The sequence below is a fragment of the Varroa destructor genome, unplaced genomic scaffold (genome assembly GCF_002443255.2).
Source record: "Varroa destructor unplaced genomic scaffold, Vdes_3.0 BEIS01000001.1, whole genome shotgun sequence".
Taxonomy (NCBI): Eukaryota; Metazoa; Arthropoda; class Arachnida; order Mesostigmata; family Varroidae; genus Varroa; species Varroa destructor.
Window position 1 is genome coordinate 75,805,523 of NW_019211454.1, and position 25,509 is coordinate 75,831,031.

General features: G+C 38.1%; 1 protein-coding gene across 7 annotated transcripts in view; it reads left to right on the top strand.

Moving 5' to 3' along the window:
- The window catches only part of LOC111243433 (protocadherin Fat 3-like), a 162,584-nt gene that overhangs the window by 89,761 nt on the left and 47,314 nt on the right, over positions 1 to 25,509 (top strand). For all 7 annotated transcript variants that reach the window (XM_086978391.1, XM_086978386.1, XM_086978387.1 and 4 more), the window contains 15 exons: positions 1,367 to 1,486; positions 2,040 to 2,171; positions 2,549 to 2,648; positions 4,700 to 4,809; positions 8,760 to 8,909; positions 9,531 to 9,749; positions 10,061 to 10,383; positions 10,772 to 10,901; positions 12,963 to 13,133; positions 13,738 to 13,926; positions 14,080 to 14,331; positions 17,571 to 17,804; positions 18,629 to 18,805; positions 19,491 to 19,683; positions 24,110 to 24,362. In XM_086978391.1, the coding sequence (XP_086834517.1) occupies positions 1,367 to 1,486; positions 2,040 to 2,171; positions 2,549 to 2,648; positions 4,700 to 4,809; positions 8,760 to 8,909; positions 9,531 to 9,749; positions 10,061 to 10,383; positions 10,772 to 10,901; positions 12,963 to 13,133; positions 13,738 to 13,926; positions 14,080 to 14,331; positions 17,571 to 17,804; positions 18,629 to 18,805; positions 19,491 to 19,683; positions 24,110 to 24,362 (2,753 nt within the window). The remainder of the gene's footprint in view (positions 1 to 1,366; positions 1,487 to 2,039; positions 2,172 to 2,548; positions 2,649 to 4,699; positions 4,810 to 8,759; positions 8,910 to 9,530; positions 9,750 to 10,060; positions 10,384 to 10,771; positions 10,902 to 12,962; positions 13,134 to 13,737; positions 13,927 to 14,079; positions 14,332 to 17,570; positions 17,805 to 18,628; positions 18,806 to 19,490; positions 19,684 to 24,109; positions 24,363 to 25,509) is intronic.

The following is a 25,509-nucleotide window of genomic DNA, read 5'->3' on the forward strand; positions in this document are numbered from 1 at the left end:
CAAAATGGCAATAATAGGGTCAGGGATGATAGCTAGCAACGCTACGATGATGTTGACACTCCAGATCGGCCAACTGTGAATATTTTAGTTCAATATAGATGTTGAATTCATTAATGATTGAATAGATGCTAAACGTCCTTCTTTGGGTCCACCTTTAGGTCTTTTATATACTGTAGAAGTGAGAAGAAAGAGCCCTATGATTCTTCCGGCATAACTAGTTGGCGTCTCTTGGTTAGTAGGCCTTTTGTCTTCTCTAATTACCTTTTAACACCGTTGGTAACTTAACAGCAGCCGCGCTAGCATGTACACAGCTACATATCTGTCTACGTGGGCACGAGAGAATCTAACCACATAGCTGGGAAGAACTCATTGCTAGTTATTCTTATCTTTTTCACTAACTGTGACGTTCTGCTGCGTGGTCGCTTCTGTATACCTTGATCCATACATGACATCGGATCGCTTGGAGGAAACCAAGGATGTTGATCGAATGACTATAATAGTATGTATACCGGAAGAACAGGACGAATGGCGGAAGACATTTTCCCACGTTCTTCACGAGAAGTGGGTGGGCGCCATTGTTCTCCATACGAGAGCTAGTAGAACCTCAGAGTTGACATCTGTGATGTCAGCAAGGTAGGAGAGGGTTCCCTATTCATTAGCACCATCTGATCTTTCCCTCCCATCATCAGCATTATCATAAGATGTAGTATCTAGATAGTCAGGAAGCGCTATTTTCTTTCATACGAAGTAGTAACTAGAAAATCTGAATGCGGCATGGTCTGGATGACCATCGTATAGTTAAACTCTTATACACACCCTGCACTTAATAACATCTGGCGATTGCATAGTATTGTAAATGGCTAACGTAGCAACAGTCGCGATGTTGATTTACCAATCTGAACATTGCCGGATATGACGCAGTGGCAACGTAGTCGTCCATCACAAGGGAAACTGTTGCTAAAGAGCAGTATTTGAAGTCAAATCGTGTACAATAAACGTATTTAAAATGAGCAGGGCGTAGATGGAGTAAAATTATGTACGCTGAAAACACTGTTACCTAAGGTTACTCTCTTCGCTAATAAAAGAAATTCTCGAAATACACTCCTGTTAAAACAGTTTGACACTTTGTGCAATTATCACTGAATATTAAAATCATTAGTCATTTAAATTACGTTTTTTAGTAACAATGGCTCAGTGAACTAGTGAAGAAATTATATACACACGACGGCAAAGATGTTACTTCTCAAAGAAACATGAACTCGGCTCATTTTTTCTACTTACTAGCTCGTTGGTTTATATTGTAAGAATCTATCGACAAAGCGTAACACGCGGACTTGACTGCGTTCGCTCTCGATTTTTTTTTCAGGGAGGTAATGACAATGCCTCGTTCGCGCTCTCTGACCCTCTTGAAGGAGTTGTGGTTATCAACAAACCGTTGGATTATGACCATGGCACTCGAGTGTATAAATTACAGATCCAAGCACGGGTAACGTTAAGAAATACTAACCTCTTATTAGCGAAAATGATCCGAAATAGGAATTCTAACATCGAAATATACTTTATAAATATTACCATATTTATAAGATGTAGTTTTTCTTTTTTTTATTAGAAACGATAAGTCGGACGATATACGGAGGCTTGGAAGTTACGAATAAAGTCATAACTTCGAAGCCTCCTAATTCTGTAAAATCATGAAGTACCTTACTGGGGGAATTTCTAACATCTATGTAGGAAGTGTATGCACACGTTACAAGCTGAACGTTGAATTACAACATCGCAAATATCTGGTGTGTAAATAAGTTAATAAGCGTAAGTCATCTGCCTTGTACTCGGGCTTATATATCGTATGAACTCTTTATACTTTAAATTTGACCCGAAGATACGCAAGAAATTTGAGTGAACTGAATTGCAGCATATCTAGAGACACAGTCTGCTAAGAGAGACTGACTCTTTTAGGCTATAGTTTGTACCTAGCTAATGAAATCTTACATATTGTGTAGAGAAAGTTCTCTCAGATTCAATTTTCCGTGATCTTACAGGATCACGGTTCTCCGGAGAGTTTTCAAACCAATACGGAGCTCACTATCCGAGTAAAAGATGCAGATGATCAGAATCCTGTATTTACCAAACCCGTCTATCATGCTAATATCACCGAATCCGCACAGTTTACTGTAAGTATTATGGATAGAGGTCATGCAAATCTAGCCAACGTCAGAGTTCAGTGGCAATCTGACACTTTGCCCAGCAGTTCAGAGACCCAGAATTGAAGTACGTCTAATCACAAGTTGTTGTAATTACACTTAACGCAGCAGTATAAAGCGTAGGACCCGACAATTATATGTTAGCTACTTGTTTTAGCATGAAGCTGTTATCAGCTGTTCTTGTAATAACACGATCTTTTCACTCGATATGATTAGCTGAACGATAGTAAACACTAGGTCGTCATAGCAACTATTTATAGATATCCCTAATCTATATTGCAGAATTCTTGTGACAATTGTAAACCGATTCAGTAAGAGGGCCACGGTACCTTGATTTGTATTTTCAGGGTGGTCGTTTACGAAACCGAGTGAAGACAGATGCTCAGGTTCATGCTTTTGATCAGGATCTCGGAATAAACACACCATTACGATATTCGATTATTCATGGTTAGTAGTGACCTTAGTAGGTAATAATACACTTTTGATATTGTCCTAGTGCATTACCTTCCATTACCTCGTACCTCTTACGCTTATCTTGGCGTCCGCTTACTTAATTAACACAACAACTATAATTTATAGATTTTTAATTGATATCGGATACGAAAACAGGATATGATACTTTAAAGTACTTAGTTCGCCAAAAGTGAGCAACTCGGCTTGTAAGCCAACGTTCGGTACCGAATTAGACTCCGAGCACTCATATGCGCCACAAAAGATTATTAATATAGATTCTCGGACAGGTTGACTTATATGGGTAAACCGAAAGGCTGTGTATTTTACTGGATAGATAATTCTATTCTGAGCAATTGCTGGCAGCTGCTAACGGAAATATATTCATATATTATATATGTATACGTCGTATATAACGGAAATATACAGAATAATTTGTGTGTGACATTTATCAGACTTAGAATTCGATAAGATACAACATTGCGTCTTAACAGCTCCGTAAAACGTACGTCTGATCATATAAGCCAACATACAAGAGATTCACATCAGTACGTCTCCCTAAATAGTTAATATCTCGGCATATAGAAGCATAAGTGGATTCAATTTTAGGCAGCTTTTTATCGGGTACTCCAACGATTCGTCGTAGATTTTTCAGCTTAGACGTTACTAATCACGTCGTAATAAATCCGCTTTGAAAGGAATTGTGGCTTGGACTTTGGCTACAAAAGAAAAAAAAAATGAAAATGGTCGTGAAGTCGTAAAACGCTTGATACTAAACATTCTTCTTAAAACAGCCTATGCCGATTATGTAACCTCATACGTATGTAATGATATCATTTAGATACTAGGACAATTCCCCTATAGCAGGTAGTCGGGTTACAAAGGCTCGAATAGATTATGCGAAGTTAAAACTCTATCTCTCTTTAGACTGACTAGGTCTACCGTTTGTCTACTTTCGAGTTGCCATATGTCGGAGGAACAACGTGCAAAAAACGACGGTATGCGCTAGAACATTATTAAATTAGTCTTCAATGCTGGAATTACAGCTTCGGTGAACCATTCAGAAAAATGCGTCTGGAAAATGCTGAAAAAAGATAAAATCGGCTTAGCTACACTTTAGACCAATGTTGAACGACTAAAATATCATGTTAGCATATATTTGGTGTAATCGTTAGGGTAACCGTGACTTTAGAATGTTCGACAACGTCGCTTTACGTTCTTTCTGGGTAATAGAGCCTTATTTTCCAGAGTTTAGGCAACAGTCGTGTATGCAAAATGTGCTTTAGGATCGGGCCATCATTTTCAGCACAATTTAGAATGAACAGAAAAGCGAAAACAAAACTACAAATTAGACATTCAATTTGAAAGGCATCAAAAATTTATTAAGCTTGCCATATTGATTATAATAAGTTGTGAAAAATGTAAACTGCTACACGTTCGTAGCAGTTTTCTGTTCTGACAAAAAAAAAAAAACTGTATGTCTAGCACTTCTGGATTCTTTACAAGCTTCTTATTAAAAAAACGCATAGTTGCGACGACGCAAATTGTGTGTCGGATTGGATATTGAATAAGGACTTTTCTTCGAAACTGCTCCCGGCTGCTCCCGGCTGCTCAGGGTACAAATCTGGATTTGTGCTACGAACTGCTCTCCGAGCGGCCCCAAGAAACGAATAATAAATTCCATAAGAAAATTCAGCCCAGCAGCTCCAAAAGGTCTTTGCACAGCTATGTATGCGTCATTGGGCTATTTTGAAATCGGCGGTTTGCACTAGGGAAAGGCCTAACGTCAGGAAAATGGATGCCATATAAACTCAGTACTGTTGCCTTCGCCAATCGCTTGCACATATGCATGACATTGTTTGTACAGCAGAAAAAAAAAATAATTTTTCCGTAAAATCGGTACCGAAGATGAGGAGAAATGTTCTACGAAATCTTAAGCGCAAGAAGAATAGGTGAACCCTAAGCAATTTTCCATAAAGACACTCCAGATGATCTCCAGGAAGGCAACATTTTATTTATTAAACTATGCTTTTTTGCGGTTACTTCAGGCAATGAACTTGGAATCTTCGAGCTGCACGAACAGACGGCAGAGCTGTTTATGGTCCGGGAAGTTGATTTGGAAGCTCTACCATCTCCTACAATTACCTTACAGTTACAGGTAAGGGACGGTCCAGGACGGACGCATATGTTATCGGATACTGGACTAAAAGTTCGATCCAAATTAATCACATTGTTCTGATTTTAAGGAACCGCTTAAAAATATTTATATAAAACGCGTTTCATAGTGTAAATATGTTATTGTTATGTTTTTTAAATATATTTATGAATATACAGTAATGGAATACTAATCATAACGTTGCGGAAATGTTTTATGGTCATATCGGTCTAATTTGTATTTGTGTGCCCGAACTGTGTCGAGCGCAGCTTATGTATATATACATATTTTAATATCCAGTATTTTAGTAATTTAGTACCAGTAAATTCATTGTGGCATAAGGTACGTCATGTAAGCCATACAAATGGAATATACAGCTTTTATTTTAACATATAAGCTACACATTGAGACATATATGTCACGCTGAGATTATTCGCACTCAAAATGACCTTATTTTGTCTTATATGGATCTGTATTATTCGCTGTTAACAGTTATGATAGCTCTAGTGTTCTCATGATTTCCTTTATATTCAGCGCAATCAGGTAACTTCTATATGTAAGTAGTATTATTCTTTCCTTAAGTGCTGCACATGCATTTAAGAGTTAGGTCCACAAGCAAGGCGATGGCTTACGTATACGCTACAATGACGAAAACCGCAGTTGAGCCTAAACTCTGTCCTACAAGATGAAAACATACAAAAACACATCTAGTTGACAACAATAATGTGGAAAAACTTTGCACCGTTTACGGATAACTTATTATAATTTAGGTCACGATGAATAATCAGCGCTATTATTAGCGCATCCCTTTATTACACACGAATAACTCTTAATTCAATGATACCGTGGATCTACAACCGTACGTACGTGTTTGCAAATTTACAGTCTCCTGTCATCCTGATTTCATGCATGTACATATAAACGTCTACATAAAAGTATGTTGGTCTGCACAAGAAGTCGCCAATCGACAATATTTTAGGCCGCCGTTATTGACCTCAACTCTCTATGCATATAGAACGTATTGTAAATAAATCTGTAAATTGCCATACTTGTATCCAGATATTAATCCTTATCACATCACCAACTATGAGAGCAGGAACTCAGTTCAAATATAAAGTTACTGGGGTGTCGCATAAAACTAAGGGATGCACACAGTGGTTGATCCGGCGGATTAAAAAGGATTTCGTCTGTAACGAGTCTTGGCTATGGGAAATTTCTGTATTTTTTATAATTCACCCTGCTCTCCTCCGAAACTACTAACCTAGCTGCCGTTCTGCGTACGATAAATTATTTTCCTTCGAAAGAACGTAGACAAGACAAGGCTACGCTGTCACTCAGAGAACCATATACTCGACACGTTCGAATCCTGTCTGTTTCTTCAAAGTGAAAAGAATATCCGTATATGTTTCTATTTGTCATAGGTAGCCCTCTTTCAATTGCCAAGACTTTCTCTGCAGTAAGGCCTATTACTGCAACTCTAGCTTGACCTTCTGTGCCGTTAAACGGCGGCTTGGTTGCTTAAAAACACGCAGCGTTCCCCCACGTGTTTCCTGACTCCCATGACATTTACTCATGTTTTTTTTCGCGGGCACATTTTGATCCGCGTTACATGTAAAACAAATTTTATACTAATTCCAAAACTATTTCGACGCATTTTTTTGCCTTCTTCGATATCTTTCAATCGTATGAATTAACGTATTTTATTTGTGCATTGCAAACGACCGTAAGTAGCCGTAGCAACTTTTGTCTTCCTTTTGCTCGGATTATTGGGCTGCCTCTGTAAACGGTGCAAAAATGTAGGCTTAATCACTAGTTATCTGTGAGAGGGCGTGCACTGGAAGTTTCAAAGTGTACTTTAATTTTCTTGTGGCACCTAATGAGTGTTACCTCTTTGTCTTTTGATGTGGATAGATCTAATACGTTGCTTAGAATTACTTCATAAAATTAAGAGAATCTCGTTAGGAATTCAGTCTTTCGTATGAGCTAGTAAAAGTACTTTAATGCCCGTTAACATATCATAGTCCAGATGACATAATGACATCTATGTTCACCGATCTGCCGTGAAGTGGTCTAGGGATAATGAGCATAGAGCTATCCTCAGATTTAGTTTTGACTCTTCGAGGGTTGACGTAATCGAGCCGGTGAAAGGAAATCGATAGGAAATATTTCTATTTCCGTCCACTCCGCATTCGTAATTAGATTCTGACATGCTTCTCAGTAACTTGCAAGTATCTTTGTTTATTTATAAATACTTGAGAACTACGGGACAAAGCTAGACAAAACCCATATGTACTAATTTAGTTCAGTCTTGATTGGACAATTACGGGATTGGACATGTGGCTCATGTTTGCGATTCCAACTTTTTTAAAAGCATTGACCCATAAGGCCTATGGCTAAATAAATTTTTGTTTCGGCGTGTCTTGATATCAAGACTATCCTTTTTCTTGCCTTAAGAAAACAAAACAATCTAAATTTTTAGCCTTTATTTACGACTTTTGTCTGCGTAGCTCTTCAGCTTTTCCGCCGGTGTGCTCGCGAGCATCCCCCTTTTTCTGCCCATCCATCTATTCACAGCCAGCAGGAAGGCAACGCTGACGCAGAAACGTAAAAGAAGGAGAAAAATGTAACTCTTGATTGTCTACCGCTTCCGTCCCCCATCTCTAACACATAGCATAATTTTCGTCCTTGCAAGTTTCTCTCCGAGCCCCTAACCGTTGAAGCTTAAGGAGAAGGAAAGCCCTTGAAACTTCAGGTGAAGAATAGCCCTTGAAACTTCAGCAGAAGTTTCAACGGCCTACTGTCTGGTGTCTACTTTGTAAGCCGTCAACTTAACTGCTCTGTGACCTCGGATGTTCACGGATTCCTATAATCTGAGCGCCTATTGTGAAGGCACAGTGACCTATATTCTGACTTTTCATAAGGCACCCACCGAGCACAGCAACAATACCAGCTTTAAGTTTAGGTCCTTGACTACTGTTCACAATAGCCTCTCCAACCTAATACACGCACTCTACCACGAGTGGCCAGCTCGATTCGCTTCCGCATTTTTTGGCTACTGTTGCCAAGTTTGTCAGTATTGCTTTTTCCTCACACAGCCGGAGGGACTAGGCGGGAATAAAAAAAGGTCCGAAGATCCGGACGACCACATGGCCCATTCGGGCAGGTAGTGCTGGTATCTCCTTATCCCCAAAAAGCGTGTCGAGTGACTTTCACCTATCCTTGGTCAGCAGGTCTATTAAAACGGTTTCATGCGGTACCATTAGCCTTGTTAGAAATTACCTTTGTACTTTTTTTTATATGATTCAGTACGAGTAATAAAAAATGATAGAAGTATTAGGAATGATGACACACCATCTGGTAGTTCGAGGATGACAACGACACGTCGTCACAGCAGACGTTCTTTACGGGTGTGAACGTTCTGGCCGCGGAACAATTAATTATCTATTTTGTTCGCTCAAATGTAGTAATCTCAGTAGGATATGTCGACGCGTACCCTATATCAAACGACACTGGAAGTCGTCATTTGCGTCAATTGTAGCCTATTAACATTAAGATACTCGAAGAAGAAGATAATACGATGGTTATAAAGTCGATGTCGCGTTAAAATATTTTTAATTGCATCGATACTAGTTTATTATTTATATAGGTATTACAATGCAAGAATACACAACTTCTTAGTAGATCTGCGAATGGAAGTATTTATAATTCCAAGGTATACTGGACAGCCTTCATTGAAATGTTGCTATACAATTCCTCCACATAAATAGTCCAGAAACAAATACTCATCAAACGGCAAAATCGCTATGCAGAAAAATGTAATAAAATGCCTGTAGATAGAATGTGTTACAGAAGACAACACTTAAAAGCTAAAGTATTTACTTTGGGCTTTACGCTAAATACGTAGATCGCCAATAGAAACTGACTTGTAAAAAAAGAGCTTCCGTTAATTCTAGGCTACTCAAATGGACAACTCCCTCCGATACGCCATTGCTCGCGTCGAAATACAAGTGCAAGACGTTAACGATAACGTGCCTCAGTTCGACTATGACATGTATAACATTACCGTTATGGAAAATTTACCCACTGGATTTACAGTTGTGCAGGTAATGAAACACATGGATACAATGCACCTTCAAAGGCACCGTTGCTATCGAGAGATCCCACTTTATAAGACTATTATCAAAACAGAATCCCAAAATTAAGAATCATTCTCCTTGGACTATCTATTAGCCGCTTTGATGGGAGTCTTGTTTTCGAGTAACTAAATACTTAACTAAAAAATGTCAGGGGTGCACATTAAATACTCTCGATTGAGATAATCTTATGAGAATAAAACGTAAGGACTTTATAAGAACCAAGTATAGTGTATATGAGATTTTTAGTATGAATATATCAGGTACCTCCATAAGCTTGAAGTAAAGATTTAGCATTAAGGAGACGTTTTAGATGACGATATACGAGTATATAAGTTTTGTCTTGTTATAAAACAATTATATTATTTATTATATATATATATATATATTGTAGCAATTATAGGGTAACACGATCTAATTTGTTTGTTCACTTAAGATTTCTTGCAGAATACAATGAAAATAATGGCTCTTCCTCTATAGTGTTTCACCTAACCCAAACATAAAGACAAAAAACAACAATATATCAGTAACATATATCTAAAATTACTGATTTCCTTGATCGTTGCATCTATCTGACGTACGTATGAATAGGTAAATGCAGTGGACAAGGACTATGGTGAAAATTCCGCGTTCGTGTATCATCTTGTAGATGAAAGCGGCGGGTTCGCTATCGACGCGCAGAGTGGAGCAATCAGTGTACGAGATCCATCGGCACTCGATCGAGAAAAGACTGACCGTATTTCAATGAAAGTTCTTGCCTTAGAAAGAAAACCCAATGTTCTTGCAGATGCTAAAGCTTCCGCTACTGAGGTTCGTTTCATGTTCTTCTGCTGCTACGGATTAAATTGGTCTCATTAGTGAGGTGGCTAATTTTCACGGGTAACTAGAACCTGTAATTTATTGGCTTAGCGTCAACCTTTACAAGTAAGAACATGATAAAACTAGTCTATTTAGGTCTTTGACAGGAATTCACCGCCTTCGAATCATGGAAATTTTGTCTCAGATTCGCAGAGGGCCCACTAACATTTGACCATGTTGAGATTTTGTCATAGATTTTTACTGATTAATATCTGTCTACATCCCCCGTCTGGACTCTTATATTTGGTACGTATTTATTTTAGGTCATTGTCTACCTATTGGACGCAAATGACAACAATCCAAAGTTTGTGCCTGAGGGAGTGTATACCTTTCGCGTGACTGAAACCGATCCTGCCGGAACTGTCATTGGATCACTGGTTGCGGTAGATCCAGATCTCGGCGATAACGGTCGAGTTGTATTTTTCAAGCAAAACGATACGCTTAGTCTGGGAGTGCCATTTGACGTACATCCTATTAACGGCTCGGTGTTCGTTCTTAATACCTTCACTCAAATAGCCGTAAAACAAGATCGATATACCTTCTTCGTGATAGCTTCTGATTCGGTTAAGAACCCTCATGAGAGAAGGTACTTCACTTATGCCCTTCAGTGCCAATGGGGATGTGGAATAATAATATCAGTAATGCACCATTGATAAAAACTTTTAGAAAAATCTGTGAACAAGCTGCCGTTGTTCTACTTATTGAAACCGACTAAGTCGGAAGTTTTATATTGTTGATAGCAGTATGCTTCAGGTTATTTACGACCTAATCGATAAAATATTTAAGCACAAAATGCGTAAGTTTGCCCGATGTATAGGATACTTCGAAAAAACGAATGATGCCCCAGAAAGGCTTCTTTTGACCCACTTGTATTTATTATGACTTAGTAAAAACATGCTTATATACTAATAATAAACAAAATCGGTCAACATATTCACTACCATTTAATGTTGCTCGTTGTTACGTGATGGTAGGACGGCTGTGGCTGTGGTGCACATAGATGTCACAGACGTAAACAACAATGTGCCGGAGTTCGTGGACGCACCTTACGAGGCGCGCGTCGGAGAGTCACTTCCTGCAGGGGCTCTTGTTACACAGCTAAAGGTTTGTACTAACAAGTGATTTATATTTTATGGCGACGATTGAAGCCTATGCGAAGCCAGAAGGCCCGAAATAAGCCTTACAGAATCCGAAAAACGGTCCTGTCACAGTTCGATCGATAACGTATTCGCCTGCTAATGTTAGGGACACGTTGTCTAGGTTCGAGGTGCGTTCTGTGCTGGGAGCCAGCCGTCTCATGGAATGCCTAACAGCAATATCAGACATAAAACTCAAAATGTAAAGATTTCAAAGAGGAAGGGTACAAAATTATGCTACCGTGAAAAGTATAGTCTGTTAGGTTAATTGTTGTCCATGTTTAGAAGCAAAGATGTGTAGATAGCGGTTATTGAAATCTGTGTACCATTACTAAGCACGGTTGACTATTCATAATTCCTCGTTTCTCACAGCTACATTTTTTAGTTCTATTATAGTTTATTTATGTACTCGTTAGTTCCCTTTAACGCAATTTATATTCAATTTTTAAACTTGTAGCAGTTATTTTTTTTCCTTTATGCTTTCGGTCATTCTTCAATGTGCAGCGATACGAAAGGTGTCAGTACAGACTTTAAACATCTGCACTGACATTTCTACACGTCTACCGGCTTACTGTAGTACTTTAATGAAATTCTTTGACCAAGATGCTGCATATTCGTTGTCGCTTTTAGAAAAGAAGTCCAGTGATACACATAGGTCGAAGCTATTGCATGGAATGGAAGTAGAGACTAAAGGACATAATATACAAGAGCTCAGACAGTTCTAGTCTGACACAAATGTAACATCATCTTCTGTAGAGAAGCGTTTCCACTTTTAGGCTTCAAAATTAATGAAAGCGTAACCTGTGTGAGGCAAAATGAAAGTGTTATCAGGCACTACGAAGTTTCTTCAGCTCTTAGTAATTCTGTCAAGCCACAGTACCACTATGGAACACTTATCTAAGGATCAGTTAGCAAAGCAGGACGCTCTGTATAAGCCAAATGACCAGGATTAGGCTAGCGATTATTATCTACATGCTTTTTCCTTTTGTTTGGATTTTAATCGAAAAATCGAAGTGCCTGCCAGACTCTGTACGCCCAATACGGACCCTAAATCGCCTCACATCTAGTTCAATTTAATTAACAAACCCTTTATCTTTGTTCTATCAGGTGCAGCATGTTGTTTATCGTTAGGCCAATTGTGCCGAAGATTGAAAGTTACTAGAAGTATCTTCAAAGTTAAGTAAATGAGTGCAAAAACAAACAATCCTCATTCGAGGTCAACAGCTACTTGCCCAGGTCCCTCGTGTGAGCTTGATTCTGTTGTTGGAGTTGAATATTTACTGGGTAGGCACATTCGATCAAGCCTAGCAAAATAATACAACTTTTCATAAAAAGCGCAACGAAACTCGTTATGAAGATACAAATCAAGGACTAGTTTTGCAGAACACGGCGGCACAACTTGTTCGCACAAATATGTTTTAACTTATACATAGACAGACGTTAATTAAGTTGCTACAAGAATTCTGAACATTTCGGCTACCACGTTAAGGTGCATCTTTGAAATTCTCGAGCGTTTTGATAATTTTGTGGTGTGCACACTAATTTCAATGCCACCATGATTCTAGCACTTTTCAGGAGTTCGACGTCCAGCTTACGCTAATAGCGTCGTCCACGCAAGGACGGGAGTGTAGCCTGTTTTTTGCACCTAGAGTGACTCCTTACGGCTAACCTTTTGACCGCACCAAAGCTGTAACGATGCGATTTTGTGACCCGCCATAAGTGATGACTATTTTCATTTACGTTAGAAATCTATTGCGATACAATTCCTCTATTGAAATTAGCCTCTATTGAATTAATCTAGATAGTTTATAGGTTACCGACTTTTTTTCTGCTGTCTGCCACCGGTCGGAGTTGGTTAAATTGCTGTATATATTATAGCGTCGGCTAAACACCTGAAATTTACACCATTTCTATGTACTGTCGACCTATCCTTCGGTGCGCTCAATTTTGTTAGAATTGGATAAATCTCGCCTTATAAGCACAACTCATTAACTGACATTATTTCTCTTTTACTTGCTGTTTACCACAGGCTCGTGATTTAGACGCCAACTCTGTGCTAGAATATTCAATTATCGCCGGAAATGATGATGACCTGTTTAGGGTAGATTCGCGAACGGGAGCCATTACTACAAAACAAGTTCTTGATTTCGAACGGAAACAAGCGTATGATCTACTCGTTCAAGTCTCCGACGGCTTCAATGTGAGTAACGCTATGCCGGAGTTTATTTTTCTCACGTTTTCTCTTTTTTCATTTATTTTACCTACAACGGCTACGCGCCGAGGTATTCGGCCAGCTGCTTCATAGCTAACACTTACTCAGTGTAATTACATAGACGGCTGAATAAGGTAAAACGAATTTAGAATTACTTTTATTACACATGTATTCGAGTGAGGAATTATTATATTGTACACATTTAAGCATACGCAAATAATGGACAGATTTTAAGATAAATTTTAGTTAGAGCTTGATAATTGTATACGATAAAGTCGTGTGAACATATAGCTAATACCTTATTTATGAGAAGAAAACCTGTGTGCTTACTGGAGTACTTTACAAAGCTTAAAGATGATTTTGATAGTCAAGCTTGTTTAATAGCTACTTCAAGAAAGCTCAATTTATATATATCACTCTGCTATAGATAGATGGACCTGAAATTCATATTCCTGAAGTCTATCGATAGAGAAAAGTTTAATAATCAAAGAAACTGTTCGTCTTCTTTGTTTTGAATTCAAGTTTTATATATATATGTATATATAAAATAGAAGTTATATTAGGCGTAATTATGATTGACGTGCTTTTACAGACGGCGGTTGCACCGCTAACGGTATCGGTTGTAGATATCAACGATCAACAGCCAGTGTTTACGCATAACTATTACAACTTCTCAGTGGTAGAAGAGTTACCGGAAAATACGACAGTTGGAGCCATCAAAGCCATTGATAGGGATTCAGGCCAGAATGCGGAGATCCATTATGTGATACTCGGAGATCAGGTTTGTCGAATTTAATTGATGACAGAAAGCCGAAGTATGTACTGGCTTTCTGTCATTCTACGTACATTTTTTACTATAAACGTACCTAAACCAAGATGAGAGTTCAAATGTGGTTTTACAGAAATTACTTAGCTAGGTCAATCTTTTTTTAAGGCCAATGAATCATTCATGATTGACGAAGACGGCAACATTTTCACCCGACGGCGCCTGGACCGTGAGTCACAAGCAAAAAGCGAGTTTCTAGTAATCGCTTTTGATGGAGGCGTTCCGCAACTCAGCGGAACCACAACCGTTGCAGTGACCGTTGAAGACGTCAACGATAATCCGCCCGCATTTGAGGGTGATACCTTCTTTGTGAACGTTCAAGAGGAGATCGACCCGCCGAAGGAGGTCTACAAATTGGAGGTTCGTATGATCATATTTATAGGTGATCAGTTCTATTATTAATTCCAGTGTTACGGCAGTCATATGACAGCTTAAATTTTCTTATCTGCTCTAGTAATTTCACACAGGCCAATTAATCTAGTATATTCAGCTTTCCACAACCTCCATTTAGATACTCCAATTATAAATAACATCCATAAAGGCCTCTGTTACGGATCACCTCAGGAAGGAACAACACAAACTTTATTCGTTTAAAAAAAAAAAATCCGAGACGTGTCTGAATAAAAATAGCTGGTAGTCATTATGTTCCATGCTGAAATAGACACTTGTCTTCTTGTTTCACTGCAAAGTGCTTCACAATACTCGATCTATTTTAAGGACATACGTTTGGAGATTCTTATTGCGTGTTAAGACATTACAAATGTATATTTGCCCTATAAATCTGATGTTGACCAGGAAACCGCTGTGAACTACAGCTATAGAAAATAGAAAAATTGCATCAATCGATAAGAGACCGGTGACGTTTATTTTTGAGATCAGTTTACATGTACGGTTTACGTTGATAGAGTGAAATTCTCAAAGTGACGTTTTTCGAAAATAAACAAAAGCACAAAATTTAGCATTCGAAAGAAAAACTTACACCTACACCAAGTAGGGACCTGGTTGATATCCGGCCTAAAGCTTTACGTCGTACTAATGAATGTGACTCGAGACCCTGGCGAACCTAAGCCGGTCTCTTCCAAGGCCGATATATATATTGTATATAAAATTTGCGTGAATATTAAGTGAAACCGAAACAGTATTCTGAGTATAAGAAGAAGCCTTCTCGTGAAGTGACATGAAACGATTGTCGAATCAGCTAAGTACTACCGCTCGATAAATTTCTATAAGTTCTCGTAAGATGACATGTGAACGCCATATATTACCAAAGGCTATGTTGAAAGTTATGAAAGTGGTGTAACAAAATCATACGTTTGTCATCATTGTTTGCTTCCTTAATATAAATCATGAGTTTAACGTCTGTTCCCATAATGCAGTCACTTTTTTCATCGGTGACCATTAATATTTCTGAGGCTAACACGCTATTGGTCTATTATTAAATTTTTGTTTAATGAAAAAGGACTTCTTGGCCTGACATCAGTGAGGACGCATCAAATAAATTATCGGATTGGCGTAAAGCAGGCCTCCGCAGTAAGGAAATGGTTCTCACCTTTATCAAGATACAATATGACCTTGTCCGGCGAGAAGATTTTTAGTGACATTAGTGTAAGACGACTTCTACAAATATTATGTTGCATTTCACGTTTTTACAAGTTTAACACGGTATGCACATTTTATACAGCTTAACATCCGCTACGCTGTGTGTGTCAAAAACAAATCTGAGAATGCTATCTCCCAAGACATTACGACGAGATATCTCTATATGCACCTAGTTTTTTTTAAGTCCTTCTAACCATATGAAGAATATGTATAAAATAAAAAAAAAAAGAAGTTTAATTTTTGTGTCTCTCATGACATAATAAGAAAATTTAGCTCTTAAAAAGTTGGCTCTTCCTCTTTACGAGCTACACTCGTTTAAATTCTACAATATATTTATTTACTCAAGTAATTCAGGCGGTGCCTATAACTGTAATTATACATGTTTTATACTGCGATATATATCCATCGACGGGAGTTATATGAACTTAAGTCGCAAATAATAAAATACGATGAGATGTATTAGGATAATATGTAGTCGTTCCGCCCTTATCGAAATTAAGACTTCAGCAATGAAGAACTGTACATTTATGCTAATCTTTAATAAAAAGCGCATGTATAAAGGCGTTTACAAGGAATGAGCGAATAAAAAGCATGATATAGCATACACAATAGAGCTTCTTAATACAGTATATGCATCAACACGACACCTACGATACTTACTTTGTCTTTCAAGGCTCATCGCTATTTGTCGGTACCACATATCTAAGAACATCATAGCAAATTTTGTTTATGTATCTGAACTTCAACGGTCCCTACAACCCTACCACTACACAAATAATCAACAAGAAATCTATCGTAGTGGATTGATTTGATTTTACAGGTATTATTTATTAAACGGCCTGTCACCTATTACACACCACATAACAAATTATATTCACAAATACGATATATGTTTTACGGAAATTTTTGCTTTGCCAAAGTACGCGTAGAGAGTGCTTTGCTAAATCACAAACAGTCGGCTTGTGGCCCTCATTAAGTCGTGGCTGACCAAAGGCCTATATATGTGATTGGGTTCATTGATTTTTACTAACGCAATTTTTCTTTCGATTAGTAATTATTTTCCTAACATGCTCAATGCATAAGTAGATTATTCGATCTTATTGAACAAGAGGTTATGGAAACGGAATTAATATAATAATAGAGAAGAAGCCTTATGGCTCCTTCTGCTGAGAAGCCTTTTCAATGTGATTCCTGACTCCGTGGTTGTGGGGTAATGATGTTCAATGATTCAGCGATTCTTAGCGTACTTAGCTTTCGATTTCTTGTGATCTCAAACCGTCGTCTTGCCCATTTCTTAGCGTAATTGATTTGAGTTCTAAATAGCTAACTACTAATGGTCTACCATCAACTTTATCAACGAAACGTATGTATATTTCTTTGCTTTTCCCACACGATCTGGGTTGTATGCTATTCTAAAAAAAAAAAAAAAAAAAAGATAAACTGCCAGTGCGTCCAACTAACTGCTTTGAGTCCGTGCGGAATCTCTGCATGAATGCTGGAATGAGTTGGGTTATCTTATCCTGTAAAACTGATGTTGAAATCAACATATGGATTTTTCTTCGAAGAACTGCAGCAAATCTATAAACAAGCCAACAGATTTGCTCGGCGTTCAAAGGGCGAATGACTTAACACGATATTATCTACATCAAAATGCATTGTTATCGAAGTTATTTTGAAGGATACCGTTTATCGTCCAAATAGTAACCATGTACCGGCATGTAAACACTTAGGTGTTGCTTTTGTCGCTGACTTTAGACTTATCGAATGCTCAGAAGCAGCATTACAAACTCTTACCTTATAAAACCTCAAATTTAGTTGAGCCTTTATAACGCTTCCTCCTCTCAAAACATTCATATTGACAAATATAAATCTACATATCAAATTAGACAGTAACTGCTGGACTTCTAGACGAAGTTCCATGGTATAGGTTAGTCACTTACAATAAGATTTTGCGTCACTTCAATCGTAGCATTAACTTTGGTTAGTAATAACTTTTTCAGGCAAAAGATGCTGATTTGGGTGATAATGCAGTAATGAAGTATCGAATCATCGGAGGCAACGACGAGAAAAACTTTGAAATCAACGAAGACACCGGAGTAGTGTATACAACAAAGCGGCTGAACTTCGAAGCCTTTGCCGAGTATTCTCTACAGGTTGCAGCATTCAATATTAAGCCCTTTCAAGGACCTCAAGCGGCTACTCTCGGGAACCCTGTCGTCACACTTGTTGTTAAGGTCTCGTATTCACTGTATCTCTAACAATCAATTTCTGTTGGTGTATGCGAAGCGCAGCCAAATATACAATATTTCGAAGATAGTTTCACGGAAAGAAATGTTTCTTGCTCCTTTTACTTTAACTAAAAGTATCGAATTAAAAGTAATGCAACATTTGGGTAAGGTTTGTATATTTTTTTACATATATATATATATATATATATATATATACACACACACTCAAGGACACTTTTCTTCAAGGACAAACGATTCTTCTCATCAAACCTGATTGCGGTGTTAGTATTGCTTCACAAAGTTTGTTGTTGCTCCGCCGCAATGATTTGATACTCATTTTCTCTTTTGAAGTTTTTCTTCTTTTTGCCTTTACTACGACTTAGTTCCCCTTCATCTCATTATGACATTCTGTTGGTTAAACGCACATCAATTTTAAAATATCCAGTATAAACGCGTCAACTATTTCTCGACATGTAATAATGTAGGAATAATAGCCAACGTTCACATAACATATGTTACCAATTCTCAACTATTTTCAAGCTTACCGTAATATAGTAGCATTTCCCATTTAATGGTAGGCCCCATAAAATGAAAGACTGATTTTTTCGCCTTATTTTATAGGAAAATACAAAATCTACTACATAAATAAACAGAAATTAAGTTATTCTGCTAATCGCAAATGCCAACGTAACCGATCCTCTCTGATTGAAAGAAGACAAAACTAAACTGTTTTACCATCTGACTTGCTAGAAAATACGTATGGCAGAATACAAGTTGCAAAAAGATACTGGTACAGAAATACAATATTTATATATTCTTGCATGTTTTAGGTGCAAGACGTTAATGATGAGGCGGCAATTTTTGAACAACAACATTACCAATTTCGTATTCTTGAAAATACGACACGCTCAGAGACTGTTGGATACATTCGTGCTGTTAATCCTTCGCGCGCTTCTAATGATCAGCAAATCACCTACTGGATCGGAGACGGAAACGACGCCGGAAAGGTTTGTGTACATATATATATATATATATATATAATTAGACAGAACTCTTGTAATATGTCATGTGATAAGAATAATACAACGTTGCAATAACGAATGATGCTGTTTGCATGCTCAGCAGCTTAAGAGCAAGCTATCTGCGTGAACTTCCATAAACAGGTTACACTATTTGTGATTTATAGTATTCTGTTAATATTGTTTATTAGCCGCACATTAGTTGTTCGAATCACGGAAGAATAAGTATAAGTCAATTGCACAGAAACATTATGTCGCACGGCATTAAACACAACATGTCCATCAATGCTAAAAGGAGCATAACAAATTGTTGCTTTCCTTCAATATTTGCTCGTCCTTTTGAGTAATCGACATGTTTATATTACGCTGAAGTTTACCGTTGTTTTAGCTGTTCTTTTTGCGAAAAATGTATGTCTATTTTTTCCCAATAAAAAATGTTCTGTTTTTTTAAAGCGTCTGAGGCTGTGTAATCCGAATAAATGAAACAAACAAAAAGCATATAATTGATCTTGTATAAATGAACTTTGTGTTGCGTATGCCGAAGGTAAGTTATCACCAGCGAAACACGCGGACATATTCACGTTGCTTTAAAAAATGCTGACATTCATGCAATCGATGAGCACCAATGTGATTTCTTTTTGTTGTTTTTGCTCATTCATTACACTTTATCCAGTTTTGGATAAATCCGGATACCGGGGAGCTCGTGTTGATGGATAAAGTCGATAGGGATCCGCCGGCCAGCCAGGCGCAATTTATTCTACAGGTGTTTGCTCGAGACCAGCTTTCGATATCCAACCTTAACATCTCTGTACCTGTTGTTATTGACGTCATTGATATTAACGATAATGCCCCCTCGTTTGGTGAAGGTACGTACAACAATTCACGCTATTTTTTTGGCCTTCCTTAGCAAATGTAGATTCGTGCAGCTGTGCTGTTGGCACACGTTTGTTTACCTAAGGGTCACTATTATACAGTTAAAATTCTATTCAATTCAAACGAAGAAAGATCGTAGTTCACACATAGGCAATTGATAGTTGTTCCTCATGCTAGGTTCATGGAAGGAGTTACCAGTAGACTACGAGTTCGCATTGCTCATCATCTAACTTGGCCACAACCCTTTAGCCGTATCAACTTACGGACGATGTCAACCATGTAATTCTTTTCTACACGTTGTTACAATATGCATTGTAATATTACATCCAGTTATTGCAGTAGTATTTATCCATAACTGACGCTTTGTTAACGAGCCGTTTCAATTTTCTCCATCCATAACCAACTTTATTTTATTTCTTGTTCTTTGTGTATTCAAACACTGTCTTTGGTTATCTACAATATAAATCTTTTGCCGTTTGCATATCTTTTTAGCTTGAGCCGTATGCTGTATATTATGAATATATTTGTTTAACATGGCAGCAAGACGTATCTGCAAGGTTTTTTTAGGCAAAAGAAAACGCCCTCCAATACCAAATTTTTGTTTAGGTAAGGACTATTTTAGACCTAGCGGATGTTCTACGCTTTTCTGATATTGATCATCCCTGGCTCAACTGTACGCTACTACGCAATAAAACATCGCCATTTTTCTCAAATGAAATGGTGGCGGCAACTATCCTTTAGTCGATTTTTGCTGTGTGTCTCCTGGGAGAGCAATTGCTCTTGCGCTGTGTAGGCATCCCCTGTGCTTAACCCTAGTGGTTCATTTCCGAATGTCCCTTCTACCGACAATTGTTGGTATGGGTACAGCAGTATCACAAACCCACCACCGTTTCCACTGTTGCGGCAATTTTTGTTACAAAATGTTGACGTCATTACATTACCTACATACCTCTGTGCAGACATGGGGGTAGCTCAGAACATTCGTTGCGACTCAGATATCTCGCGAATTCTTCAACTCTCCTTTGTCACACAGCGGTTTGTAATAGTGTAGTTGGATTATGTTACTGTACTCGAAGTGTTCTTTCCTAGATCAACATACCGTTTAACAGGGCTCGAATGTTTGGCCATTTTTTGTTACCTATTACAATTTTCAATACAGGCTGGAGAGTGTAACAGTCAGCGGGGGTACTTTCTTTTTTCTGGATCCTCCGAAAACGAATCGCGAACAAGTATTGTAAGAGAAGAGTCTGATAATCTATTTTGCAGTTTTATCGTTATACAATATTTGTCGCATATTTCAAGATTTGCTTTTGTAACTTTAGATGTGAGCATACAAGGAGCATGACCTATTTGACAAAGAGTTGGTTACGGAGAAATATAAAAATTGGTCAGTGACACAGACGTACGCTTACACGCGGTAAACAACAAACTATTGTTGGAATATCGATGAATGGGAAAAGGATTCCTGGGCCTCCTTATTTTCGATTTGGACAACGCAAACATCGGAAAGTGGGAAGGGACATGGAAAGGAAAGATAAAATGGAGGGTCAACGTTGCTTGCCTCTGAATGACTGTGTGAAGAAACCCAGGCTTCGTTTGCCCGTTTATTGAGTTGTTCTATGACAAAATACTGAGGTACCAATCCCCAGCGGAACAGAATTTGACCCTTATTCGTAGGCTACAGCGCCCTAAAGTTCAAGTGAACTATTTTGCTGAAGTCGGTACAATATGAGAATTCGTGCTCCATTATGAAGATGACGTTAACATGGAAGTGTCAGATTGTTTTTGTGTAGAAAAAAACAGGTAACACCGCGTCGCTGATATTCCCATTATGACTATTAGCGTGGAAAACCAGATGGTAGATCAGACCAAAATGGAGGGTAACAGAACCCGCAGAGAGACAACGTAACTCAATAAGTGGATGAACGATGAAGGGTAAAGGAAGACACCAACTCGAGTGTTTGTGTTACTCTACACATCCTATGAGAGTTCCGGATAAGGGCTGCAGCTACTACATGAGTAATTCTTCGGCGTATTACAGCTTTATTATCTTACTGGTAACCGTATTATATAACTCCCTCGAGTTAACTAAAAGAAGAAACGTTATCATCGCACTAAAGCAACCGTCGAAATGAAAGCCGAAATGAGTCGGAATGAGGCCCGCGTCTTATCAAAGGATCTGGCGTAGAAAGGGTGATACTCACTGGGTCTCCTGGCAGATTTTAGAATTGCACGCGTAATATAATCATAGGAGAGTTTATTGGAAATCTAACATACCATAATTTTTTAGTAAAATAGATGTTTATTTGACCTTTGTGTAAAAGTCATGGCCGACTGACGACGGCCGAAAGGCAGATACCTATACTGACGATAAAAACCGTGTAAGGGTTTTTGAAAAATGAGTTCAGAATAGTAAACATAGTCTAAAGTATACTAGATCTGCTTCAGTGCACCTAACTCGCTGTCCTTTTCTAGAATGGGTATTCCTTATTATATTAGTTACCGTTATTAGCAAACGACCTTATCTCGATCATTCTCCAAGCACTATTAGGCGAAGCCGGTTAAATCTAATACATAGTGAGAGTTGTGTATCATCTAATTTATTTATAATATGATCTGTTAGGATAGGATGCTTAAAGCGAATACGCGCTGCTTTAAAACGTATCTATATAGACCAAACGGTTAAAATAATAGTTTTGTTTCTTTCATGACTCATCTTTAGACCATCTCATGGTGAGCATTTATTTACTATTTTAAGTTACCTAATTTTGTTATCCATCTATAGTTCTATTGTTTTTCGAGCAAATCTACACTCGTACGATATGCCGTTAGTTGTCTTTTTTGGTGTATTTAAGCGCCTTATATTACATGAGGTTAAGTGTACAACATACTGGGTCGAGATAATTTTTTTCAAATGTGACGGTAGATGATTCTACAAATGACAGGACCACTTATATACAGTTAGTCGGTGTTAAACAAGGCCAGGCTTTGTACATAAATTGAAAACAGCTATAGGACTCTGTATACTTGGTTCTTGTGGTGATACGTAAGCCCCTCGTATCCGCATAATCTCAAATCGTATGAGTTCAAGGCTGAAGGAGGATAACAAAGCCCTAGTAACGTGGCTACCTTTAGGACCTTAAATTAAGGGTTAAAATTGAATATTAAAGTGTCTCAATTGTTTTGAGTAAGACATCTTGTGTTTTGCAGATTCAATTTGGATCTCTTGGATCGGTTACCAAGAAGCCTTGTTTACAGATCGTACGCAAATAATTTTTCGTGGCCCTAATTATAGTACATATAGTATAAAAATAACTTCACTCAACCTCCATTGATAAGCCATTTAGATGGTGCGAGAAAAAAATTATATGGCTACCTCCAAACCCAGGCGCCCTGTTATATCATCATGTCAACAAGGTCACCTATACCCTCTGAATAGTGCCTTTATCCCTAGGATTCCGACGATACGAGAGCTTCAATTTTACATTGCAGATGTTGTGATCATTTATTTCCGAAAGCGTACGGCTGTGCTTATACAGGCTGACAAATATACAGTAGTAAGCTCGGCAAAAGATCTAGGGGTTACGATCGTGTCGAAACGTAGCTTCAGTCTTCATATTAATTAGATAATTAGATTGACATTAGCTGCCGTTAATCTCTTATTTTTTAGGTGCTTTACAAGCAATAACTTTAAGGTTGATATTAATCTCTATAAAGGCTTCGTTGTTCCCAAATGGATTGAAGTTCAACGACGTGGTACGGGGAAACACATTAATGCCATTGTGCCACGAGTGCAGAACACAGATTTGACCTTACAGGAAAATAGTGTACCTCTTCAGCTGATGAGGCGCATTCTATTTTCGACCATAACATGTTTAGTAGGCTGTAACTAGTAAATCATACTTCATTAACATTCGCACTCTGTAGTGGAGAACAATAGCGGCGTAATACGTGGGTCGAACCCAGAGGCTAAATAAGGTTTTCACGGAGGGCTCTCCGTTAATTTCGTTAGAGATGAATGAGTGCTATTCGTACGGTAGATTTACATGACACTGCTGCAAGTATTTACCTTTATATATACTGCTGAGATCTTGTAAAAAGTATTAATAATATGCCTACCTCGGTTCAGTAAAAGTTCATATGATCGAGAGGGCGAGAGTCAGATTTGAGGTCGGTAGAGGACCTCTAGGAAAAATTTTGGAGAAACTCAATCATTATAGCAATGCTAGGGCACGAAAACTAAAGCGACGAGTAGTTTTAACTTGGCTACAACAAACTTACAGTGTATAATGTAGATTGCAATAGATGAACTAGGCAAGGCCCGCACTACTGATTTATGACATCTCAAAAGTCAATAACACAATCCTTGCGAATCTTCCATACATATGACATGGTTTTTCGTTGACTTCTCTATTACAGATCGGTTCGCCCTGGAGCTTCCCGAATCGCTTCCATCAGGCACAGAGCTACCCGCCTTTTACGAGGCATTTGATCTTGACGCTGGTGACAATGGACGGTTAGTGGCTTTTATGATTAACGGCAGCGAAGATAAATTTGCTGTCAACAATCAAACTGGAAGCCTCGTGCTCATCTCGGAACTCGACTACGAAACTCAAATAAGTCATGAGTTTATTGTTATGGCTATCGACGGAGGATCTCCGCCCAGAACTGGGTGAGTTGTCAATTATATTGACTTATTATTCGGTGCATAGTAGCTCACCAAACTGGGATACCAGCCTAAGTGAATTTTCGATTTCCTCTAAAAAAGTCATATACTATGTATTACGAAAGCATTGGGGCACATTTTCCTGCTATAAATTAGCAAACAATAGGGATAAAAGATTCAGGTACTGGTAACACTTTGTGATTGTATAGAGGAATAATTGCAGTTCCGTAGGATGTCTAGGATAAAAATACCTTTGACGACTTGTATAGATGCTCGACTAGATATGTAAACAGGTTAGCACCAAGCCGGTAGAAAATATATTATTGCTTAGGTCTAAACAAATAAAAACCTGCGACTTTACCTGAATCACAGGAGTTGTGTGACAGCGAACGTTTTTGCATATTGTATAATCTAACAATTTTTTTTAACGCAAATATTTCATCAATATATCGGTATTATTCGAGTAAAATTAGATTGTCCTATCTGTTGTGATTATCAGAAGCGTTTGCCTATTTGTGCTTCGAAAATAAGCCGTAAATTTGGGAACGAAAAGGTATACGTGTTTTATTTAAGTTCACATACTAAAACCCTCGAGGTTTCATTACTACTATTAGTGTAAATATTGTATATACCCTCACTGGAGATAAATTGGGACAATTCGAATAGATTCAGAGGGAACTGTGACTCGTACCCTTGACGCTTGCCAGTGTAAATCCATTTCACTTAATGGAGAGAGGGTAGGAGCTATGGAAGACAATTTAAAGCTGAGGATCCTCTAAAGCCTGCTAAACAGATCAGTGAGTTAAGAACTACACCTTACCAGTTCAATGACTAAGCAATTTTCTTTACTTAAAAGGGCCCTCGTGATTTAGTGTATCATCAATTAATGAAGTAGATGCTTCTTGTTTGTATTGATTTATACTTCAACTCAGTGTTACGTAAAGACAAGAATAGCGCTACTAGAGTCGGAAACGTGAAAGCATTAGAATAATACGTGTATTATATATTTGATACAAAAATGAAAGGATTGCAATCGTGGAATCGCAGCTTACAATTACGTTTCTTTTAGCGCACGATATGTTCTACCAGCATTAGACACTTGGTTGCAAAGTGTTTCTTTCGATTTTGGAATTACTAAGGCTTTGTTAATTTT